At 61.5% G+C, this 20,775-nt stretch overlaps 6 protein-coding genes across 6 annotated transcripts; 5 read left to right on the forward strand and 1 right to left on the reverse strand.

Annotated features, from left to right (window-relative positions):
* Window positions 1–43: 43 nt before the first annotated feature.
* On the forward strand, window positions 44–2,216 carry HETIRDRAFT_313294 (uncharacterized protein; the record flags this gene model as incomplete). The annotated part of the gene is made up of 6 exons (XM_009545900.1): window positions 44–83; window positions 171–263; window positions 360–538; window positions 576–833; window positions 904–1,507; window positions 1,573–2,216. The coding sequence occupies 6 exons, from the start codon at window positions 44–46 to the stop codon at window positions 2,214–2,216; spliced, it is 1,818 nt and encodes a 605-aa protein (XP_009544195.1).
* Window positions 2,217–2,937: 721 nt separating this feature from the next.
* On the forward strand, window positions 2,938–6,682 carry HETIRDRAFT_47010 (uncharacterized protein; the record flags this gene model as incomplete). Its single annotated transcript, XM_009544903.1, has 6 exons — window positions 2,938–3,301; window positions 3,332–3,576; window positions 3,625–5,490; window positions 5,602–5,722; window positions 5,770–5,894; window positions 5,948–6,682. 6 exons carry the CDS (start codon window positions 2,938–2,940, stop codon window positions 6,680–6,682), a joined length of 3,456 nt encoding a protein of 1,151 aa, XP_009543198.1.
* A 1,908-nt stretch (window positions 6,683–8,590) lies between these two features.
* On the forward strand, window positions 8,591–11,108 carry HETIRDRAFT_312843 (uncharacterized protein; the record flags this gene model as incomplete). Its single annotated transcript, XM_009545901.1, has 7 exons — window positions 8,591–8,723; window positions 8,784–8,852; window positions 8,916–9,229; window positions 9,285–9,393; window positions 9,456–10,439; window positions 10,499–10,860; window positions 10,911–11,108. 7 exons carry the CDS (start codon window positions 8,591–8,593, stop codon window positions 11,106–11,108), a joined length of 2,169 nt encoding a protein of 722 aa, XP_009544196.1.
* Window positions 11,109–11,472: 364 nt separating this feature from the next.
* On the forward strand, window positions 11,473–14,633 carry HETIRDRAFT_416223 (uncharacterized protein; the record flags this gene model as incomplete). Its single annotated transcript, XM_009545902.1, has 2 exons — window positions 11,473–13,314; window positions 13,479–14,633. The coding sequence occupies 2 exons, from the start codon at window positions 11,473–11,475 to the stop codon at window positions 14,631–14,633; spliced, it is 2,997 nt and encodes a 998-aa protein (XP_009544197.1).
* A 1,838-nt stretch (window positions 14,634–16,471) lies between these two features.
* HETIRDRAFT_433326 (uncharacterized protein) lies at window positions 16,472–18,108 on the forward strand (the record flags this gene model as incomplete). Its single annotated transcript, XM_009545903.1, has 5 exons — window positions 16,472–16,568; window positions 16,640–16,909; window positions 16,996–17,412; window positions 17,476–17,888; window positions 17,977–18,108. 5 exons carry the CDS (start codon window positions 16,472–16,474, stop codon window positions 18,106–18,108), a joined length of 1,329 nt encoding a protein of 442 aa, XP_009544198.1.
* HETIRDRAFT_433327 (uncharacterized protein) lies at window positions 18,106–20,624 on the reverse strand. Its single transcript, XM_009545904.1, has 2 exons — window positions 20,528–20,624; window positions 18,106–20,459 (listed from the first exon to the last, which is right to left on the reverse strand). Exon 2 carries the CDS (start codon window positions 20,413–20,415, stop codon window positions 18,547–18,549), a length of 1,869 nt encoding a protein of 622 aa, XP_009544199.1. The 5' UTR covers window positions 20,416–20,459; window positions 20,528–20,624; the 3' UTR covers window positions 18,106–18,546.
* Between the last annotated feature and the right edge of the window lie 151 nt (window positions 20,625–20,775).

Genomic DNA, 20,775 nt, shown 5'->3' on the forward strand with positions numbered 1-20,775 from the left:
TCATCAGCGCTCGAGCTATCCCGACGGACGACCCGCTTAGCAGATGGCCAAACGCCCGAACTTCCTCCTGATCGTCGCCGATGGTGAGCCTGTCGCATGCATGCCTTTCATGATGCCGCTTTGCACGGTCTATGGCTCACTGGCATCCGCTCGCGCGCGCATCCTGGCAGACCTCGGGTTCAGCGACGTCGGCTGCTTCGGCTCTGAGATCAAGACGCCCAACATCGACAGGCTGGCGGCCGCCGGCGCGCGGATGACGGATTGTGAGCAGTCTTAGTCTTCACGCGCGCCCCGATGTCCCCTGCAGCGTGTCCGATGTCCGATGCCTGGATTCTGACCGAGTGCGGCGCTGATGGCAGTTCACACCGCGGCGGCGTGCAGCCCGACGCGCTCGATGCTGCTGTCGGGGACGGACAACCACATCGCGGGCGTCGGCGTGATGGCCGAGCAGAAGAGGTGGAACCTGAAGCGGTGGAATGCGCCCGGGCACGAGGTGAGCGTCTCTCGCCGCCGTCGGCATATAACGTCTACGCGCGCCGTCCGTGGCTCACGCGCGATGCACGCACGCACGACAGGGCTACCTGAACTACCGCGTGGCCGCGCTGCCCGAGCTGATGCAGGACGCGGGCTACCACACCCTGCTCAGCGGGAAGTGGCACCTCGGGCTCAAGGCGGACCACGTGCCGTCCAAGCGGGGATTCGACAGGTCGTTCGCGCTGCTGCCCGCGTGCGCAAACCACTACGCGTGGGAGCCGCAGTTCGGCGACGACGACATGCTCGCGTTCTTCGAGGGGCAGCCGCCGCTCTACGCCGAGGACGGGACGAGGGCCGACGTGTGAGTGCCGAGTGCTCGCGCGGCGCAGGCGAGATCGCTCACGCTCGAGAGGTGCCCTTGACAGGCAGCCGAACACGACGAACGCACGCGACGGGTTCTTCTCGTCCGACTTTTTCGCGGGGCGGATGATAGAGTATCTCGAGGCCCGGCCGAAGGACAGGCCGTTCTTCGCGTACTTGCCGTTCTCGGCGCCGCACTGGCCGCTGCAGGCGGACAAGGCGTACCGCGACAGGTACAAGGGCGTGTACGACGACGGGCCCGAGGCGCTCCGCCAGAAGCGCCTCGCGCGTCTGCGCGAGCTGGGCCTCATCGCGGCCGACACCGTCGCGCACGAGGTCGTCGCGCCCGCCGAGTCGGAGTGGGCGCGCCTCTCCGCGGAGGAAAAGGCGCTGTCGGCGCGCGCGATGGAGACGTACGCGGGGATGGTGGAGAACCTGGACACGAACGTCGGGCGGGTGGTCGATTACCTGGAGGCGGCGGGGGAGCTCGAGAACACGTTCGTGGTCTTCATGTCGGACAACGGGGCGGAGGGCGCGTCGTTCGAGGCGCGGCCGACGATGGGGAACGATCTGATGGCGGTGATTCGGAAGTACTACGACAATTCGCTGGATAACATTGGGGAGCACGATAGCTTTGTGTGGTACGGCCCACGGTGGGCACAGGCGGCGACAGGTACGTACACGCAGTCTGGGCCGTATTACGACGAGAGTCACGACTGAGATGGCCTACCGTGGAAGCCCCCAGCCGGCTGTATAAGATGTACTCGACGGAGGGCGGGATCCGCGTGCCCCTGATCGTCCGATATGCGGGGTTCGAGAGATCGAAGCAGGGCGGGGCGATCGTTGACGCGTTTTCGACGGTGATGGACATCGCGGCGACGGTGCTAGACCTGGCGGGCATCGAGCATCCCGGGCGCGACAGGCTGTTCAGGGGGCGCAGCGTCGAGCCGCTGCGGGGCAAGTCGTGGGCGGGGTTCTTCACGGACGCGGGGAGCGCGAGCGGCATGAGCGCGATCCACGGACCGGACGACCCTGCGGTCGGGTGGGAGCTGTTCGGACGGGCGGCGCTGCGGCAGGGGAGTTGGAAGGTGGTGTATCTGCCGCCGTCGGCGGGTGGGACGGGGGAGTGGGAGCTGTACGATCTGAGCAGAGACCCGGGGGAGACGGACGACGCGTCTGGGCGGGAGCCGGAGAAGCTGAAGGAGCTGCTGAGGCTGTGGGAGCGGTATGTGAGGGAAACGGGGGTTGTGTGGGGAGAAGCGCTGGAGCTAGGCACTGTGGATGTCGGGCTGGACGCGAGCGAGGTTATTGGGGGAGATCCACTGGAGGATACACGAGGGTGGATGGCGGAGACGAGGGCGCGGTCGCGTGGGAGGGCGTAAGTAATACTGGCGTAACGGATGTGATTGATGGACAATTGAATTGTGTTGAGAGGTGCGAGCGAGCAGAGAGCATAGCAGACGGGGCACATGCACGTGGAGGTGAAAGGACAGCGGAGATGGCGAGCGCGAGAAGTGCAGGGATCGAGCCTGCCTCGAGGAGATATTTGCGGCTGTTTGACCCCGACACAGCTCGTCCATCTCGCCGCCCACAGTTGCGCTCTCTGGGCACTCGTCCCTCCCCCTCCTCCCTCCTCCCTCCTCCCTCCTCCCTCCCCCCTCCCCCTCCCTCCCCATCTCCCCTTCTGTCGCTGCGCTGGTCGGGTAGGCTCCTCTCCGCTCTTCACGCCTCGCGTTCGCCATGTCTCCATCTGCCAAGCTTCCCGCTGTCCGCCTTCCGACCGTGCTCCCGAGCCACAGCGTCGACGGCGAAAGCACAGGCCAGGATGCAGTCGTGGTTGAATTGCCTCCCTCTGACAAGTTCAGCTTCGCGTGGCCTTCAGGTCTCGTTCCCCCCGTCCCCCCGCCCATCGTGAACGACCGCCCCACGTCCCTCAGCTCTTCGGACGCCGAGTCTGGCCCGTCCGAATCAGAGTCCAATATCGAGGACCGCGCACCCAGCGCGGGTGGTCCCAGAACAGGCTCTCTCAGGAAGCCCAGGAACGAAGACGCAGACGAATACGACTTCACCCCGACCAATCGCCTCTACACCGAACAGAACCCCATGGACCAGGCCGTCCCTCCTTCGCTTCCCCGGCTTTCGCGCGCCTTCTCCGTCCCCTTGCCCTCTCAGATTGGATATCTGAAAAATCCACGCAGGGCTCTCTTGCACTCGGGCACCGGCCCTCCTACGCCCATTCTCGAGGACTCTCCCGAAGTGGCTCAGCTCCATGAGCTCTCTCTGGAACTCGCCGACCATGTACAGATGGTCATTCAGACTCTCCTCCAGCTCTCTCCACCTCAGGTCTTCGACCCCGCCAAGGAGCAATTCTCTGCATGTTCACTTCCAATCCCTACCCCTTCGATTACTGCTATGTTCACGTCAATGAAGAATCTAAATTATATGTCGGCTAACATGGCTGCCTTTAGTGCCCCTTCTTCTTCCTCCACTCGTGCAGACACAACACCAACGAGCTCACAGAACGGAGAACCGAGCTCGTGTGTGCGTTCTCCTACTGTTCTATCCCGCGAATATACGACGCATGATTTCGATATTGGAGAAACGCTCCAGAGTGTCGGAGACACCCTCAGTGGCTTGGCCGCCGACGTCGGCGTGGACCTCGTTCTCTTTCACGGTGACTTGGGCATGAAGCATGTCGCCGTCAAGGGGGACGAGAGTGGCATTTCTTATACCCTTTCACATGTGAGTGCTTTCCTTCGGTTTGTAGGATGTGTCTTACCGTCGGCTTAGATTGTCCGACAAATTCTTGCAACAGCACATCGAGGCGACTCTCTCGAGATCGGCCTATTCATTGTCGCACCTTTGTCCGAGGTCGAGGTGCCTACGGATGCCACTGAATCGGCAAGCCCGATCTCACTCTCCCCTGACCCCACCATGCCCCTTGTATGCACTTTCACCATCACACATGTTTTTGCGCCTCCGCCCTCGCCACGCATAGGCTATTCTGGTACTCGTGATCAAGCTTCTCCACTTCGCTCTGAACCCTTTTTGAGATCTAATATCCTTTTGCGTCTCCTTCGACATACCGACGCCAAGTTTGCTTGTGAAATGTCTAAAACGACCGCTGCAGGTCGGTCGTGCAAGCTCTCCTTCACGTTAGAGCGCGGGTCACCGGCCGTCGTCAATCCAGCCGTCATCCTCTCTGAGGATGATCCCGTCCTTCAATCGCTGCCTGGCTTCAATATTGCGGGAGAACCGACGTTGGAGGAGCTTGCGCAGTTCGTAGAGACGCTTCGGGGGAAGAAGGTCTCGTTGTATGCGAGTTCCAAGGGCCAGTTTGCGCAGCATCTCACGAGTTATCTGACCGCGTGGGGCCTGGATGTCAGTCCCATCTCTTCAGAGTCGGAAGGCGAAAATATGCCGGACAAGTCGATATTGTCGGACAGCCTAGCAGACACATCGCCCCCCGCCCCTGAAGCATCTTTTGGCACTGCGCCGACGCTCGACGGCCTTTCAGAGCAGTCTAACGGTTCCATTCTTCCCACTACGTCCGGCGCGTCACCTGCACCGTCGCCACCATCGTTTATCTTGATAGACGACGACGTTTCCGTTTTGCGAGAACAATTACGGAACTTGCTTGCCGAGCAGCAGTACCCCCTCCACATTGGTTCGCGCAAACGACCCTCTCTGGCTGCTCACCATCGCCCACGATCCTCGCCCCAGGTCGTTCGAGCTATGGGTTTAGGTATGACGCCGATGGCACCTGCTTCAAGGACTGCCAGCGTGATCGTCCATTTCACGAGTCTGGCCAACTTCAAGCTCGTCAAGGGAGTATTGCAGACCGTGCTCGCTCCGAACGGCAGCTCGGCCGCGCGGATGCCTGAGGTCATCGTCATTCCAAAGCCTGCGGGTCCAAGACGCGTTTTGACAGCGCTTCACACGGCCGCCACGAAACCTGTCGTCGACCCCTTCTTTTCTCCGATCGCGACCTCTCCGATGAGTCCGGGCCTGCACCCGCCCGCCTCTTTCTTTCCCCAGACATCCAGTCCGAAATCCCCCGTCGGGCGTCCAACGAGCAGTCCGCGCAGTACTTCCGAACGCTCCGCTAGATCCCCCAAGGAGCATCCTGTCGATGGGTTTGGCGCAGCCCCGCCTTCGCCCCTTGGGTTGTCTGAGGGCATGGACTATTTTTCCGAGGCAGCGGTCAAGATGGGCACTTCCCCATCGTCCGGGCTTGTCATCCAGAGCCCCGACGGCCAACCTGCAGGCATTTTCTTTCATCCCCGCCCGAAGACCCGCGGCTCACGTATCGCCGCCATTAGCGCGGAGAATGCGCAATTCGTGACGCTGGGCGACGGACCGTATCGCCGGGCGTCTGATGTCGACGACTTGAGCAAGGGAAGGTATCAGTTTCTAGTTCCTCCAGGCACTTCGGGTGCGGGGTTATCACGCCGAAGCTCGAAAACAGCGGTCACGATTGATCTTGGCTCCCCCGAGGGCAAAGACACTCACAGTGGCGTTACGTTGAAAGGGAAGGCTCCATTGGATTCCCCAGTTCCTGCGCACGCCGACATGCCACAGTCCATGCAGAGCATCATTACTCCTTTGCTTTCTCCTTCCCCGACCGATTTGCCACGGCCACCACCCGCGCCTCGCGTTATCACAGCAAGGAAGCCGAATGCCGTGGAACCTCTGCGCAAAAATGTTTCCCCGCCAGCGACACCTCGCACAGGGACGCCTAACGTAGCTGCTTCTGCATCGTGGAAGGCGACCGCCAGGCGGCTCACGCTTGACAGCAAGGCGCCAACCCCGGCGGCTGCAGGAACCACAAAGGGCAAACCAGGGGACTCGAACATCGTCCCGCCCATCAGTGTGCTCGTGGTCGATGGTGCGTCTCCTGCGCTTCATTCGTCATTTTACTCATTTTATTTCCAGACAACCCCATCAACCAGACCATTTTGTCCACGTTTATGAAAAAGAAGAGGATCAAATACGACGTCGCGAAGAATGGAGAAGAGGCTGTGCAAAAGTGGAAGAGCGGAAGGTTCCACTTAATCCTGGTGAGCTCGGCCAGCATACGAATTTATCCGCGGGCTCATTGCCGGCATTGTAGATGGACATCCAGATGCCTGTCATGGACGGAATCTCCGCGACGAAGGAAATTCGGCGGCTCGAAAAGTTGAATGCTTCTCAGGGGTACCCTTCAACGCCACAATCGGATGGACAGCGCACACCATCCGAAGCACCATCTTCCGACTCCCGGATGTCGACAAGCCCATATAGGTCTTCTGTCATTATTGTCGCCCTCACGGCCTCGTCCTTGCAGAGCGATCGTGTGGCCGCACTAGCGGCCGGGTGCAACGATTTCTTGACGAAGCCGGTGTCGCTGGTATGGCTCAACAGCAAGATCATCGAATGGGGATCCATTAAAGCACTGCAGATGTGGGCAGACATCCGGCCAGAAGTCGTCAAGACGATTTCCACAGGGCAGACCAAGCAGGCGGAAAACGTCGCTCGCAGGCTGCATGTACCGGAGGGCCGGGCCTCGCCTTCTGCCTCACCCAGTCGCTCGTCGTCACAGACCAGAACGCCTGCACCTGCTGCCACTCACATGCCGACCTCGGCACCTGGTCCTTCAATCCTCAACCCGGGCAAGGGACACACACGGCTTAAGCCCCTCACCGTGGAATCGCCTGTCGTCCAGTCCCCTCTTTCTGCGTCTTCCGAAGGTGAGAGTACGTTCCGTTCCGTTTCCGTCTACGCGTATACTCATGAACCTTCATTTGCGCGTTCATGTGCTCTAGCTTCCATCGCAACATTGACACCACGCGCTGCTGGTACATTCTAGCCTTCGTGAAGTCGAGCATGCACTGATTGCGAAACCTAGACTTGCCTGTCCCCCCGGTCACTTCATCTCCGCGTACGTGTTGACATTGTTCTTCATTCATGTGTCTCACGTATTATTATCTTTTCCGGCAGACAAACGAGTCGAGCGTTCCGAACCATCGGCACCCCGTCAAACCCCTAGTGCCAAACCTAACGAAAATTCGCTGGCATCACGAGAGAGCGCTGCAGAGCCGCTCAGTGCGCATGCTAGTCCGGAAGAGGACACAGGGCAGGTCGCGGACCCCCCTACCGACGCTTTGTCGGCGCCTAGACCACCTAGCGGGCATACCGCTGCTCCAGAAGGAGGTGTTCAACGAGATGTCCAGCAATGACAATTTTGGGCGACCTTTAGAAACTATGGCATCGTTGTCGTGCCGTTGATCTATCCTTTGTATCTGAAGGTCGCCGAGTTCTTTCGCAGGTTTTTCTAGGATCTCCATTCGTCTTTTGGGTTAGTTCGTCGTCATCTTTGGGTTAACTGTGCTGTACACGTTTTCTGTATTCTGGTGGGAACATGCGTGCTTGGTACTGCGGTTCATATCGATTCGCACGATGTATGGGTATTTGGTAGCTAGTGGTCTATGGACGAATATACGCGCTGGACCGCTGGTGAAGCTGTTAAGGAGCCCAAAGTCGACAGTTTAAATGTGGTGCACGTGCCGCGAGTAACGATATAAGTTGGTGACGGCTGCGTTTGCCGGGATCCAAACTCCGCGCCATCGTGCAGTCGACGGCGAACACCAATAGTTCGCTTTATTCCCATTCTTCTTGAGGCCCACCGGCCTTGTCGTCGCCGTATTTCCCTGCCATGAACACTCTGCACGATCCACATAGTCACAAACGGACATCCATCAACGAACTTCTCAACCCCGTCGCCGCGACTCCCGCCGTCGACGGCGCCCACCATCCCATTCCGCTCCCGCACCACCTGGGGGGGTATGCAGATTCTGCGCATTATCAACATCACCAAATGTCCTCACAAGCCCCCATGCACTTGCAGCCCTCCCAAGGGGCGTTCAAACTGAGCGCTGCCAGCTGGGATCAGGGTGGCGACAGCGAGCAAGCCCTCGCCGCGAAGAAGGCAGACCAGCCCGCGTACAATCGCAGCTATCCAGTACAGCCCCCGCCTCCGGCTTCGTCGCCCGGCATGTATCAGGAGCAGCAGCAGCACCCCCAGAGGGCGCAGAGGCCCAGGGAGGAGCAGAATGGGAACAACAATTTTACGTTCGATCCCCAGCTGTGGCAAAGCCCGGGTGTGAACGAGGCGAATTTGTCGTACACGCCCTCCCTCATCACGCCCTCTTACTCGGACGAGCGCACCAGTGAGTTAGTCATGCCCTCGTTCTGCCCCTCTCACGCCGAACGCGTCTATCCAGCTATATCGGGAGACGTGGCTCCGAGTAATCCTGCTACCTATCCCATGCCTCGACCCGATCAGCCTCCCAATAACTTCAGGCCTGACCCGGCCATGGTAGCAGCCTATCAGCAACAGCGCGCACAGCCCCCGCAAAACATGGGAGGTGCGTGGTCTTTTCTTGACTTGTATGAATGCTTCCTTACACGGTGATCTCAGCATGGCCGCCGCCTGCCGACCATCGCATCCCTCCACGTGCCGGCGAAGCTCATATGCCGCCTCAGATGTATGCGCAACCGCAGTACTACCAGCCTCACCCCGGCATGCCCTACAACATGTACCATCAGCCTCCCATGCAAGGCCCGGGGCTGCCTCAGATGCACATGGCAATACCGTACATGCAGCAGCCACAGCCCCCACCACCGCAGAAGCGCCCAACTCCTCAGGCTGACGGAGAAGAATCAGGGACTAAGACGAAGAAGGCGAGGACCTCGAAGAAGTCGGCTACAGACGGCAATGGTGGGTCAAGGTCCCCCCCATCTTCACGTGATCCTTCTGAGTTCAGGGCCGCCCATTACAGGCAACGGTTCCAGGAGAGGGTACAATGCGAAAAAGCGCAGCGAGGCCGCTCAGATCGCGGCACAGAACGGTGCGTGTGTTCGTTGGAGATGGCAGACGGCCATCCTCGCTCACTATGGTGGGTCTGCAGCCCAACTGATGCCCAATGTGTCGTATACTCCCATGGGGGGTGACAAAGGGAAACAGAAGGCTGCGGACGGTGAGATTAGGCGCCGATTATAGTGGGAATCAGCTTCGTGAGCTGACAACCGATGCATTTCAGGGGCCATGAGGATAGTCAGTGACAGCGGGGCTCAAAACGCGGAAACACGGGGTCCACTGCACCCAGAACTGCAGTTCGCGCGCTGCATGTCGAACCGGTATAAGTCTGAAAACTTCCCTCGCTGTGTCTCGTGTACTCGGCGGTGGGCAGGTGACACCTGCCGTTTCCAGGGCATCCGCTTCTTTTTGAAAGACGACAATCAAAATATCGTTGGTGTCAGTTTTGTGGAGAATCAAAAGGCAGATGCGCCCACAATGAATTTCCCTACACGATGGAACATCTCGCTCGAGCCGTCGCACATAGAGGAAACAAAGGTAAAATTAAAACTAAGCCCGGCTGGTGGATGGGACTCACGCAGCGTTCTCTCAGCGAACGGTGGCGGTCGCGCTTCTTCCCACTCTCAAAAAGGAGTTTGAGCATCTGATCGCTCCGCAAGTCATCCGGCGACCGAGGGAAAGCGACGTCCGCGCTACCTGCGGTACGACCGTCACGATGTCCGTCGCTGAGCTGCCGGGGCTGATCTCTCGGCGAATTTCACAGACACCTGCATGACGTCCATCTTTTCCTCGTCGTGGATGTGCCGCCTCTGCGGGCGCGAAGCGTGCGCGGAGTGTTTTGGAAAAGTCCGCGAGCTGACGGAATACAGGGCGGGCGCGAACGAGGCGGAAATCGCAGCCCTGCAGGCGAAGCGAGAGGCGCACGCGCACAGCAATCCGTTCTTCCTCTCGTGCACGCGTCGCAACGAGCACGTCGCCAAGGAGTTCTCGCCCGTGTCGCGGTTCTGCGAGCCTGAGCTCCAAGATGTGATCGACGAGATGGAGCTTTTGATCAAGGCGCCGATGGTTGAGCCGGAGGAAGACGAGGGCGAGTCCACCGCAACGGATACCGCGATCGACCCGTCGTTGAAGGGGCAGGATGGGGCAGCAGCAGCAGCAGCAGCAGCAGTGACGACTCGAGGTTCACCAACGGACGAAACATCATCCTCCGCTGTGCCGGCACCGACCGGAGGGGACGCAGCCTCCGCTGCTGCTCCTGTGGCGGTCTCGGCAGATCCTGGGGGACGCCCTGAGGTGAACGGCGCCGAGCCTTCGCCAACGGAGCCTCATGTATATCCGACACAGACGTTCGCTGATGGCGAGCTGTCGGAGAAGGCGTTCCGGAAGATCTGGCGACAGGGCGTCCCCGTCGTGATCACGGGCCTGCTGCCCAAGTTCACGATCAAGTGGACACCGGAGTACTTCATCTCCAAATACAGCGCCCAGACGTGCTCGATCGTGGAGTGCCAGACCGACGCGAGCAAGCGGATCACGGTGGGGGAGTTCTTCAAGATGTTCGGGTCGTACGAGGGTCGGACGGATTGCTGGAAGCTGAAGGACTGGCCGCCGTCGACAGACTTCAAGGCGGCGTTTCCGGAGCTGTACGAAGACTTTACTCAAGCGGTGCCGATGCCGACGTTCTGCAGGCGGGACGGTGCGCTGAACATCGCGTCGCACTTCCCAGTGAACACGGTGGCGCCTGACCTCGGTAAGCGGACTTGACTTATCTTATCCGTGATCGCGGCGATTGATTCACACGGGTGACAGGCCCGAAGATGTATAACGCGATGGCGACTTACGAGACGCAGGGATCGAAGGGATCGACGCGGTTGCACATGGACATGGCCGACGCGATCAACATTATGATGCACGCCGAGCCGCGTCCGGACGGGACGCCCGGCGTCGCGGCGTGGGATCTGTTCCGGGCGGAGGACGCTGAGAACCTGAGGCGGTTTTTGCGGAAGCGATACAACGGGACGCAGATGCAGCACGACCCGATCCACGCACAGCAGATCTACTTGGACTCGAGGATGCTGCGGGAGCTGTACAAGGAGTACGGGATCCGGAGCCACCGGGTGTACCAGAAACCAGGGGACGCGGTGTTTATTCCCGCGGGATGTGCTCATCAGGTGGGTGTCGCTCCGTTTGCGTTTTGCTCTGTGCTGACCACGGAGTGCAGGTGTGTAATTTGGCGGACTGCATCAAGGTCGCGGCGGACTTTGTGAGCCTGGAGAACGTGGCGCGGTGCGAGAAGCTGACGGGAGAATTCCGGGAGCAGAACCAGAGCATGATGTGGAAGGAGGACGTGCTGCAGTTGCGGGCGATGATGTGGTTCGCGTGGCTTTCGTGCAAGCGGCAGGAGGGCTACGGGCAGTAGGGTGCGAGTGTACTGAATAGAGCGTGGACGTGTACTATATGACGGGCATCTTTTTTGAGAGGCTTGGGCGGCGACGACGATGAGTTGAGCGATGGCTGCTGCTGTGTAGAGTGTCGCGTAGTATCAGTACGCTGCTTGTCTGCACTGTTTTTCCGAAGAGAGGGGCTCAGGCCGGGGGTCTGACATGGCCCCATTGGGATGACATCATCGGCCGCGTTGAGGCTTGCAGCTTTGCCTTTTAGTGCTCCCTCCCCGTCGCTGCACGTCCCCGCCGCCCCCGCAATGACAAAACCCACACTCCTCCAGTCGCTCCTCGGCCATCCCTCACAGACATATGCACACAAACGCAGCTCACTCAACACACATGGGCCGCTCCAGGCCCCGACCGCCTTCGACCGCAGCCCAGCCAGCAGTGGCGAGTACTCACGCTCACGCTCTCCGCAAGCCCGACCGACGGTGTGTTCTCGCGCCTGCTCTTCCATCTTCCATCCTTATCGGTGTGTTCTCTGCACAGACGCACCTTATCAGGGCAGCCCACCGCTCGAGCAATAACGTCATCCACGCATCGTCGGCGTCCCCCGCACCCCCGGCCCCAAGTCTCGACCTCAACGCTGCGCACGTTATCGAAGGCGACAGCGACGACGACGACGACGACGACGCGTTTTATACTCCCCTCCCTTCGCCTTCCCGCTCCCCTAACCTCTCCCTCCTCGCCGACTCTGCCATCGCGGCCCCACGGTCCCATCATCCACACATGCAGCGCGTGTCCGACGGGTCCGATTCTTCTGCATCTTCTCTCGAGTCTTCATCGACACCCCCTACCTCTGACGAGACACATTCCGTCCTCTCTGCCGCCGCCTCCAAATCGTCTGCCACCGCCGCCCCCTCACCCACTTCCGACTTTCTCTCGGCACGCCTTCGTCTCTCCTCGAAACCTTCCTCGTCTGCCTCTTCTCGCGCATCCCACTCGGCGAGCCGCTCCGTAGCTTCTGCCCCTGCGCCCCTACCGCGTTCATCCCGCAACACTTACACAGACGAGGACTGGGCAAAGGAGGTCCGCTGGCTTGTCACGCCCTCCGCTGCTGCCTCTGTCAAGTCGAGACGCCGCCAATCCCTCCCTGTCGCCCCGGTAAACTATGTCGACCTGCCCACCGTCTTCCAACCACGGCCCCCTCCTCCGCGCCGCGGACGTGCAAAGTCGGGCAGGGTCCGCACGAAAGTGCTCATGACGGCCCTCATGGAAGAGGACGAGGATGCGATGGCGGGCGAAGACTATCACCTCCAGCCGGCCTCGTCCTCGCGATCGCGATCGCGCGCCCGCACGGCGTCCGACCCCACCTCTTCGCCCACCGTCTTGCGGCGCAGCAATAGCCTGACTACCCCTAGCGGCCGCCACGGCGCCTCTCGTAACGGCGTACCATCTCGCAGCAACTCCTTGATTCTCCGCAGTAGTGCGGCCGGCTCGTCAGCGTCCCCGCGCTCGCCCTACACCCTCTCGTCTCGGACCGTAGCGCTCCCCACGCCCCTCCCCGTTCCCCCTCCTCCGTCCTCTGCCACCAGCGCCCCTGGCACCGATGTCAACCTCGGCGCAACCGCGTCCCCCAGCACGTCGGGCTACACTACGCTGACGCTCCCGCGTGCAGCATACACGCCTGCAAACCCGTGGCGCGCCCTCGGCGGCGGCCGCGTAGACCTCGCGCGCGACGGCAAAGCGCAGACGACGATGGCGAGCGTCGAGATCGTGCGCGGGGTCGCCCGCACGCTCCCCCGAGGCGGCCTTCTCAGGCGGGCGACAGCGCCGCGGAGAGCATCGCTCGCAGGCATCCCGTTCCGGACGAGTTTCGGGAGCAAGTCGGAACTGTCGCTGGCCCACGATCCAGGAAAGAAGAAGAGCAAGGGAAATGCGTCATCTCCGCGCCCGTCGTTGCACCCGTCGTCCGCGTCGGCGTTGGCGCTGACGTCGCATCTGTCGCCGCCGAGTTACTGCCCAGAGTCGCACGTGCTGATACAGGTGTACGCGGTCGCGCTCGAGGGGCTGGACGCGCAGATCGTTGCGGAAAAGGTCGCAGACGGGGCTGAGGGACGGGCGACGGGGTTCGTTCCCGGGCGAGGCGTGGTCGGACGTGTGGTCGAGTGTGGTTGGGAGGTGCGTGGGGAGGTGGCAAAGAAGGGCGAGTGGGTCGTCGGGCTGTTGGACGTTAGGAAGGTGCGTAGATAGACGGCCATCGTGTGTGCCTGTCCTGTCCTCTTTGGAGTGTCCTCGGCGGCTCTCTGGGCTTCGGGCCCTCTAAACGACATGGAGCTGGACTTTTTTTTCTTTTTGGATCGAGCTGGCTGAAATTTATTTTTGGCTTTTTGACATGTGTATAGTGCGGAGCGCTGGCCGAGTTCGTGCTTCTGGATCGACATCGTATACACCGCGTACCTCAACCGCACCTCCCATCTCCGACCCTCTTCCCCTCACACGCCACCGAGGACCTTCCCCTCGGCCCTCCACAACCTGCCACCCTCGAGTCTCTCGCCCTGCTCCCCGTCGTTGGCATCCCAGCCTACCGTTCCGTACGAACGTTCTTACTGTCGCTTGGTGGAGCCCCGGAGCCGGGCGCCGTGCAGCCGGCGAGCAGAGCGCTGATCCTGCGGGGGCAGGACGGCGTCGGAGGTATGGTGACTCGCATGCTTCTCGCCCGGGGCGTGGGCGTCGTAGTGCACGTCGAGCCCGCCGTCGTCGACGTCGCCGAGTCCGACACGCCGCTCCTGATGCTGTCGCCCCACGACGACAGGCACGACGACGAAGACGTCGAGCCCAACGCCCGATTGGACGAGCTCTACCGGCGCGTGCGGGCATGGGGCGCAGAGGGCCTGTGCGTCGGCGGCGCGGTCGACACGCTCGCGCAGCTCGACGCGCGCGGCGAGGCGTTCGATTTCGTGCTCGACACCGTCGGCGGGAAGGACGTGTGGGAGCACGCGCACAGGATGCTCTCGCGGCGCGCGCCGGATGCGGGCGTGGGCGCGGGCCGCGCGCAGTTCACGACCGTCGTGGGCGACGCGAGCTCCGGGCACGCCATCCCGACCGCGCACGACCACTGGCGCGCGGGCGTGCGCTCGCTGAAGCGCGCGATGTCGTCGGGGTCGGGGTCGGGGTCCGTGTCGGGATCGTCTTCGCCGGCGGCGCTGGCTTCGCTCCCGGGGTCCGCGGCGTCGTCCTGCGACCAGCTCTCGCACGAGGGGAAGGGGGCCAAGCGCGGCGCGGCCAAGGCGCCGCGGAAGGCGCGCCCGCGCACGGTCGGATACTCGTGGGTGTCGTGCGTCGCGGACGTGGACTTTGAGGGCGGCGACGTGCGCGACGCGCTCGGCGCGCTCGTGGGGATGCTCGAGCGCGGGCGCGCGAGCCCGCCGGGGGAGATGATTCGCGGGGAGGCGTACGGCGCGGGGCGCGTGCTCCCGCTCGAGCGGGCGCCCGAGGCGTTTGGGGAGGCGGGCCTTTTGGAGGGCGGCGGGACGGTCGTGGTGCGGGTCGTGGTGTGATCGCGGGCGCGCACGCACACGCGGATATGGATGTTTATTCTTCTTTTCTTCAACAGTGTATAGGTATCGGACCGGACGGCTGTGATTGCCTCGTGGATTGGACTTGATCGGACTCGACGACGAGGAATATAGATGACCGCCTCTTACACCCCTCTCCCTCTCCTTCTTTCGTAGCTGCTGCGCGAGGGGCTCGTCCGCTCGTATATAATGCCTGCTCCTAGACTTTTATTCGCCCCTTTGGCGCTCCTTCGGCCTGCCTCTCTCTCTCCCCTTATTTCTCTTCCTCTCTTTATTTCCCTCTTTCCCTTTTGCTCACAAGCACCGACCGCCGCACACAGTACGCGCGGTGTCTGGAGTTCCTCTTTGCCCGGCTCGGATCCCTGCCTATCGACGCATGCATGGATACATACATATGCACGCACACATACACACACATCCCTGCATACTTAAATCTAAGTATAAAGCGCGACACACACGCATTGCCCACGACTTGTTTTATGATCCTTATTTAGTTGCTGCTTTTCACACAAGATATATATACATTTCCTTGCAGCCTTTGTTGGTATTGGGTGCCGAGTGATATGAGGGAGCTGTTGGTTGATATGTCATGTGTTGCTCTCCTTTTCTGCTAGTGTGATCTGTGCCTTGGTGCTCTGGCTACAGGGCTCTTTGCAAGCACTTGCTGTGTGTGGTCTTACTCAAAGGGGCTCAGGGAACTGACTTGTACATCCTTTTCTTGTTCCATGCACACAAATGCACAGATACATGCCTTGAAGCACTTATGCCATTGGTTCTACCTTCTAAGCACTATAGAGGCAGTGATGATTGTCCTCTCCAGTTCACAAGGCAATTTTCTGATATTGCATAAAGAAAAGTAGAAGCTATTGCAGATTCCATCACAAGCATAAGTCAGAATGGTTTCAAGTCAAGTATAATTCATATATCAGGTTATAACATGACAAAGTTGCTACACTACAGAACCACCAACACAATGCAAAGAAGCTTGATCAGAATCCAATTCATTTGCTACTCCAAGTGCCCATCCAATGATGAACAGCTTTAAGAAGACAGCAAAAGAAAAGAAAAATGATCCCCCGACGACATAAGCCAGTAGTGCAGCGGCAAAGTCATCGCGCCGTCGAGTTGCAAGCAGAGCTCGGCGGACAAGGGCGGCAAAAATAAGAAAACCAATGTAGCGGGCGGTGCCCGCGTTATAGTGGTTATACTATAAAGAACAGATACTACACTTGATCTAAGCCAAAAGGCCAGAGTGGTAAGGATTCTGGATGTCCGCGGCCTGTATTTGAGGGACTGGGGGCGCGCACAGACCAGGAGGGAGGATGTCGCGGCGCGGGGGTGGGGGGGCAAAGTGTGTGGCAAGCGGTGGGGCGCACATGCCTAAAGTGGCCCGTGGGAGAGTCGGGACGATGTGACTTTGCATGGCCACTGCATGGTCTCGGCAAAACTGAGGGGGTGTTTTTTTTGATCATATGAGCGGAGATGAGCGGCGCGTAGATGCGGCGATATGCGATCGGATTGGATGATTAAATCGTGGGAAAACAGGCTTACGCTTTTGAGAGGCGCGCCAGGCTGCGGGGGTCTCGCTGTGTGGCTGGAGGTGCGGCTGTAACGTCGATTGCAACGGCTGCTCGCTCGCCTGGGGAGCTACGAACCAAGCAGAGACTCTAGCCTCGCTCTTTCTCGACGGATATCGTCCATCACAGGCGGGCCGACGCTCCCAGACCGCGTGCGCACCACACGTGACTGCAGAGCGGCGATAACTCAAGGCCAAAATTAATGGTGGGGATAAGCGGACAAGTGGTTATTCGAGAGAGGCCATGCATCCGTTCGCGACGTTCGTCCTGAGGAGCTACTACAAGGCCACCGGCTGGAACGAAGACAACCTCTACGCCAACCTCACCCGCTCCTCCAATGGTGAGCCCCCCCGCCCGCCCTCGTCGTCGTCGCCGTCGTCTCGCCCAGCGCCGCTGACCGCCGCCCGCCAGCCATCCTCGACTTCACCGTCCCGCGCGGGCTGCACTTCCACATCTCAAAGTCCCCGAACACGCTCTTCAAGACGACGTACTCGATGAACGCCCTCCCGTCCCTTAACGGCTCCGTGGGCTACATCTTCACCTCGTGCGGCCTCGACATCACCGGCTCCGGCGACGTCCGCTTCAAGGACGTCATCGACCGCTTCAGGGTGTACGACCAGCCGCGCAGGCCTGAGGGCAAGGAGGAGGAGTTCTTGGCCGGAGAGCCCGTTGACACCCGTGGTGAGTGCGTGCCCACGCTCGCGCGCGCGCATGCCCCGCCCTCGCTGACGGGTACGCGCCTGCCCGCCCGCCCGCCCGCCCACCAGACTACCTGCTCTACGGCCGCGTGTACATCCCAACCGGCCGCCTCGACGCGCTCGCCTCGACACGGCTCTCGCCCACGCTCCAGGCGCTCGTCGCCGCCATCTCCGACCCGCGCGCGGACCTCACGCAGTCGCGCTTCAGCCGCGGCGGCGCGTCGCCGAGCAACGTCATGCTCAACCTCCAGCACGACACCGGCCGCTGGTGCACCGAGTACACGTACAGCGCCGAGGACAGCATGCTCGGCGTGCGCGTGCTGCATAACTTCGGCAGGCTCGGCGCGCCCGCGGACAGCGCTGAGGAGAGCGAGCGCGCGCGCGACAAGCGGATCGACGAGGAGGACGCGATGGAGGGCGGGCTTAAGGGGCGCATATCGGTCGGCGCGGAGGTGTACTTCAGCGCGAAGGAGAGAAGCGCAGGAGGCAAGTCCCGTCCCCTCCCTCCTCCCGTACTCCAATCGAATCACAAACCCTCATCCTGCGCAGTCTCCACCGGCATCCGCTTCACGACCTTCCCCGACGCGACGCCGCCCTCCTTCCAGCTCCCCCCAGAATCCCCACTCTCGCCCACCCCACCCCCGCCCCCGCCCGCATCCCCCTCGCAGCCGCCCACCACGATCACGGCCCTCTTCAACCCCATGATGGGCCACATGTCCGGCGCGTACGCCGCGCGCGTCTCGCGCGACCTCTCCCTCTGCTCCCGCTTCGACTTCAACGTCTACAGCTACGAGAGCGAGTGGACGATGGGCGCCGAGTGGTGGCTCCGCCGCTCAAAGTCAAAGTCCCAGGACAGCGACCCCGCCGCGCCCGCCCTGGCCTCCCCCGAGCCCGCCGCGGACGCGCCTTGGTCCGCCGAAGAGATCACGGGCGTCGTCAAAGCGCGCGCATCGACCTCCAACGTACGTCGCCCTTCTCCTTGCACGCCTGAGACCCGATTGATCATATCATATCATCCGTCCGTCCGTCCGTCGATCATGCTCGCCGCAGGACGTTGCATTGATGTGGGAAGGCCGTCTCAAGAATCTCCTGATCAGCCTGGGCGTCGTCTCCAACCTCTCCAGCCGCTCGAAGCCCATCAAATCACTAGGACTCGAACTCTCCTACTTTAGTTCCGGATGAGGCACGCGCATATACTTGGTTATGAGTCGCCCAAGTACAAAACATTCCATTTAACTTCGTTAGGGGGAGCGATGTGAGTTTTGCATCAGCCGGTCTGCTACAATAAATAGTACATCCACGTTCCAAGCCAGTCAGGGGACATTAGATAGATAGAGAGAAAGAGAGAGAGCGATGATTAGCTAGTGACGAAGTTTGAGAAGCGGGCGAGAACAAGACCAGTAAGGGTATTGAACCGGAACAAGACAGTAGTAACCAGATGTCACCACGACAAATCGCGATCGTAGGATGTGTGTCGAAGCATACGCACAACTATACACGGCCGCGAGGGTAGCAATCCTCCGGCAGGGGGAGCAAACAGTCAAACAAACAGTCAGACAAACAGAAAAAAAAAACAGACATAGATGCGGAACATAGATCGTACTCGTACTCGTACTCGTCTTAGTCAGATACAACAGCGGCGGAGGCGATGCTGACGGGCGGGTCTCGCTTCGGCGCAGGGCCGCCACCGAGGGTCCTGACGATCCTAGAGATGGCGTCGCCCGATATGACCGGCCGGCTGCCGTGTCGCGCGTGTCGCACGCCCAGCGCCGTCGGCGGCGAAGACTGCGTGCGCGCGTGCTGCGGTCCGCCCTGGCTGGGCGTGGACGCACCCGACTGCGACACCCGGGCGACGCCCCCCGCGTGGAGCTGCCGCTCCAGCGTGCGCGACCGGCCGTGCGCTGGGTTGAACGCGGGCGGGGGTGAGGTGGACGCGAGGCTGCTGATGGCGGGCTCAGAGGCTACCGATTTGGGCGCGTGGATGGACGCCTCGAGCCCTGGCCGTGCGGCGTCGGCGTGGGGAACGGGGTCCGAAGAAGGCTGAGGGGGTTCCGCCTTCGGTTCCACGTGGACGGTGGGTGCGTGGATAGAATCGGCGAGCCCTGCGTCAGTAGGTGCGGTTCTGCGAGGTGGAGAAGAAGTTGTGGGGGGCGGTACGGTAGGTTTGGGTGGTAACAGATGATGCGTGGAAGGCCCATTGGGGGGAATGGTAGATGGATGAAGTGCACTCGGCCCGTTTCGACGCGGAGACTTGGGTCCCGCAGAGTTGAACGGGCTCACGGGCTTCGGGGGAAGGGAGGGATGCAGAGGCAGGCGTGGAGAGAGTTTGGCCGTCGAGAGTGCGGGAGGCTTCGTCGAGCGACCGTTGTCCAGATTGGGAGAGCGGGGGACCGGAGACAGTCGTCCACTGTTGGGCCTCGAGACGCCATTCGGACCACTGGCACCAAGGCGACCATTGCCCCTGGGCCCGGGGATAGCAGCAGGCAAGAGATTCGGGGACAACCTCGCCGCCTCCACGACGGGCGACTTGGCCCTCTCGTCCGGAATCGGCAGCTGCTTCAGCGAGTCGTCGAGGATAGGAGACATGAGCTCCAGCTTCCCCGCGTCGCTCGCGCTCGTCGGCAGCGTGCCGGAGGAGGCCGCTGTGGACGTGATGCCCCAGTCGTCCAAGTCGGGCAACGTGTCGTCGTCGTCCCCCGCCCAATCGAGGTGGCTGCCCGGCGTCGTGGGCCTGTTCTCCATCGCGATCGCGCGCGCGCGCTCCACCAAGCTGTCTATATGCGACTTGATGTCGAACGTGGCCACGGCAGGGTCGGCCGATAGGTGGGGCGGGGCATCTTTGGAGCTGCGCGGAGAGGAAGGGCCCGAGAACGCCTTGGGTTTCTGCGCACGCGTCGTGGGCGGCGGTGGGTCTACCGATAAGCGTGGCTTGGGCACGGAGGTCGAGGACTTTGGCTGATGGGAGCGCTTGCGGCGGCCTGATGCACGTGGCGAGGGGCTCGTCGCCGTGGAGGAGGGTGGGTTGAACGAGTTTGCGGTGGGGGAGGCAGGCTCGATGGTGAGCGAGGGGAGCTTGCGCGCAGCTGGCTGTAAAGAAGCACGCCGAGACGCAGGCTTGGGCTTCGCAGGGAGGTCCTTGGCCGACATGGACGATGGTGTCACCGCAGACGTGCTCTTGACGGTGGACGCGGGCGTGCCAGGAGCCGCAGGGGACGATGTCTCGGTCTTGACACGATGGGGCGAATCTGCTGGGCCGAGGGCGGTGTCAGAGGGGTCCCTCCTTCCGCCGAGTCCACCGGAATATGCAGTGCCCCCACCGACCCTGCTGCCCGCACGCCCCCCTCTGCCCCGTTCGCCGCCCCGTGCGCCCCGTGCGTGTCGGCCGAGCCCGCGGAACGCAGAGCCCCCGTCTGCGCGGCCCCAATCCGACGCGCGTGTGCTGAGGGGGTCTGGGGCGAGCTGGGGCGGGCGGGAGGACAGGGAGGCCATGTGGGAGGATGAGAGCTCGGGCACGGTATCGCGCGGTGCTGGGGCTGCACATTTATGCATGTGGGACGTAAACTTGGTGCCGTGCGCAGGGATGGAGAGGGCCCGTACATACCAAGGTAGATTCGGGCGTTCGGGGCCTGCAGGAGCGAGGCAGAGCGGTGTCCGTTCGACGGCTGCGAACGAGAGGTGTGTGCAGGTTGAGGATGGAGTGCGAGGAAGAGGACCGAGGACGATATAAGTATTTACAGCACCGCCGAGAGGAGTTGAGGCCAGCCACACGGGGATACCAAACAGCTGCAATCACTCCGGGTGGCGCCGCCGCAGAGCCCAACATCCGCAGCCTCATCGCCCCCAACAGCC

Source organism: Heterobasidion irregulare (assembly GCF_000320585.1).
Source record: "Heterobasidion irregulare TC 32-1 unplaced genomic scaffold scaffold_03, whole genome shotgun sequence".
NCBI lineage: Eukaryota > Fungi > Basidiomycota > Agaricomycetes > Russulales > Bondarzewiaceae > Heterobasidion > Heterobasidion irregulare.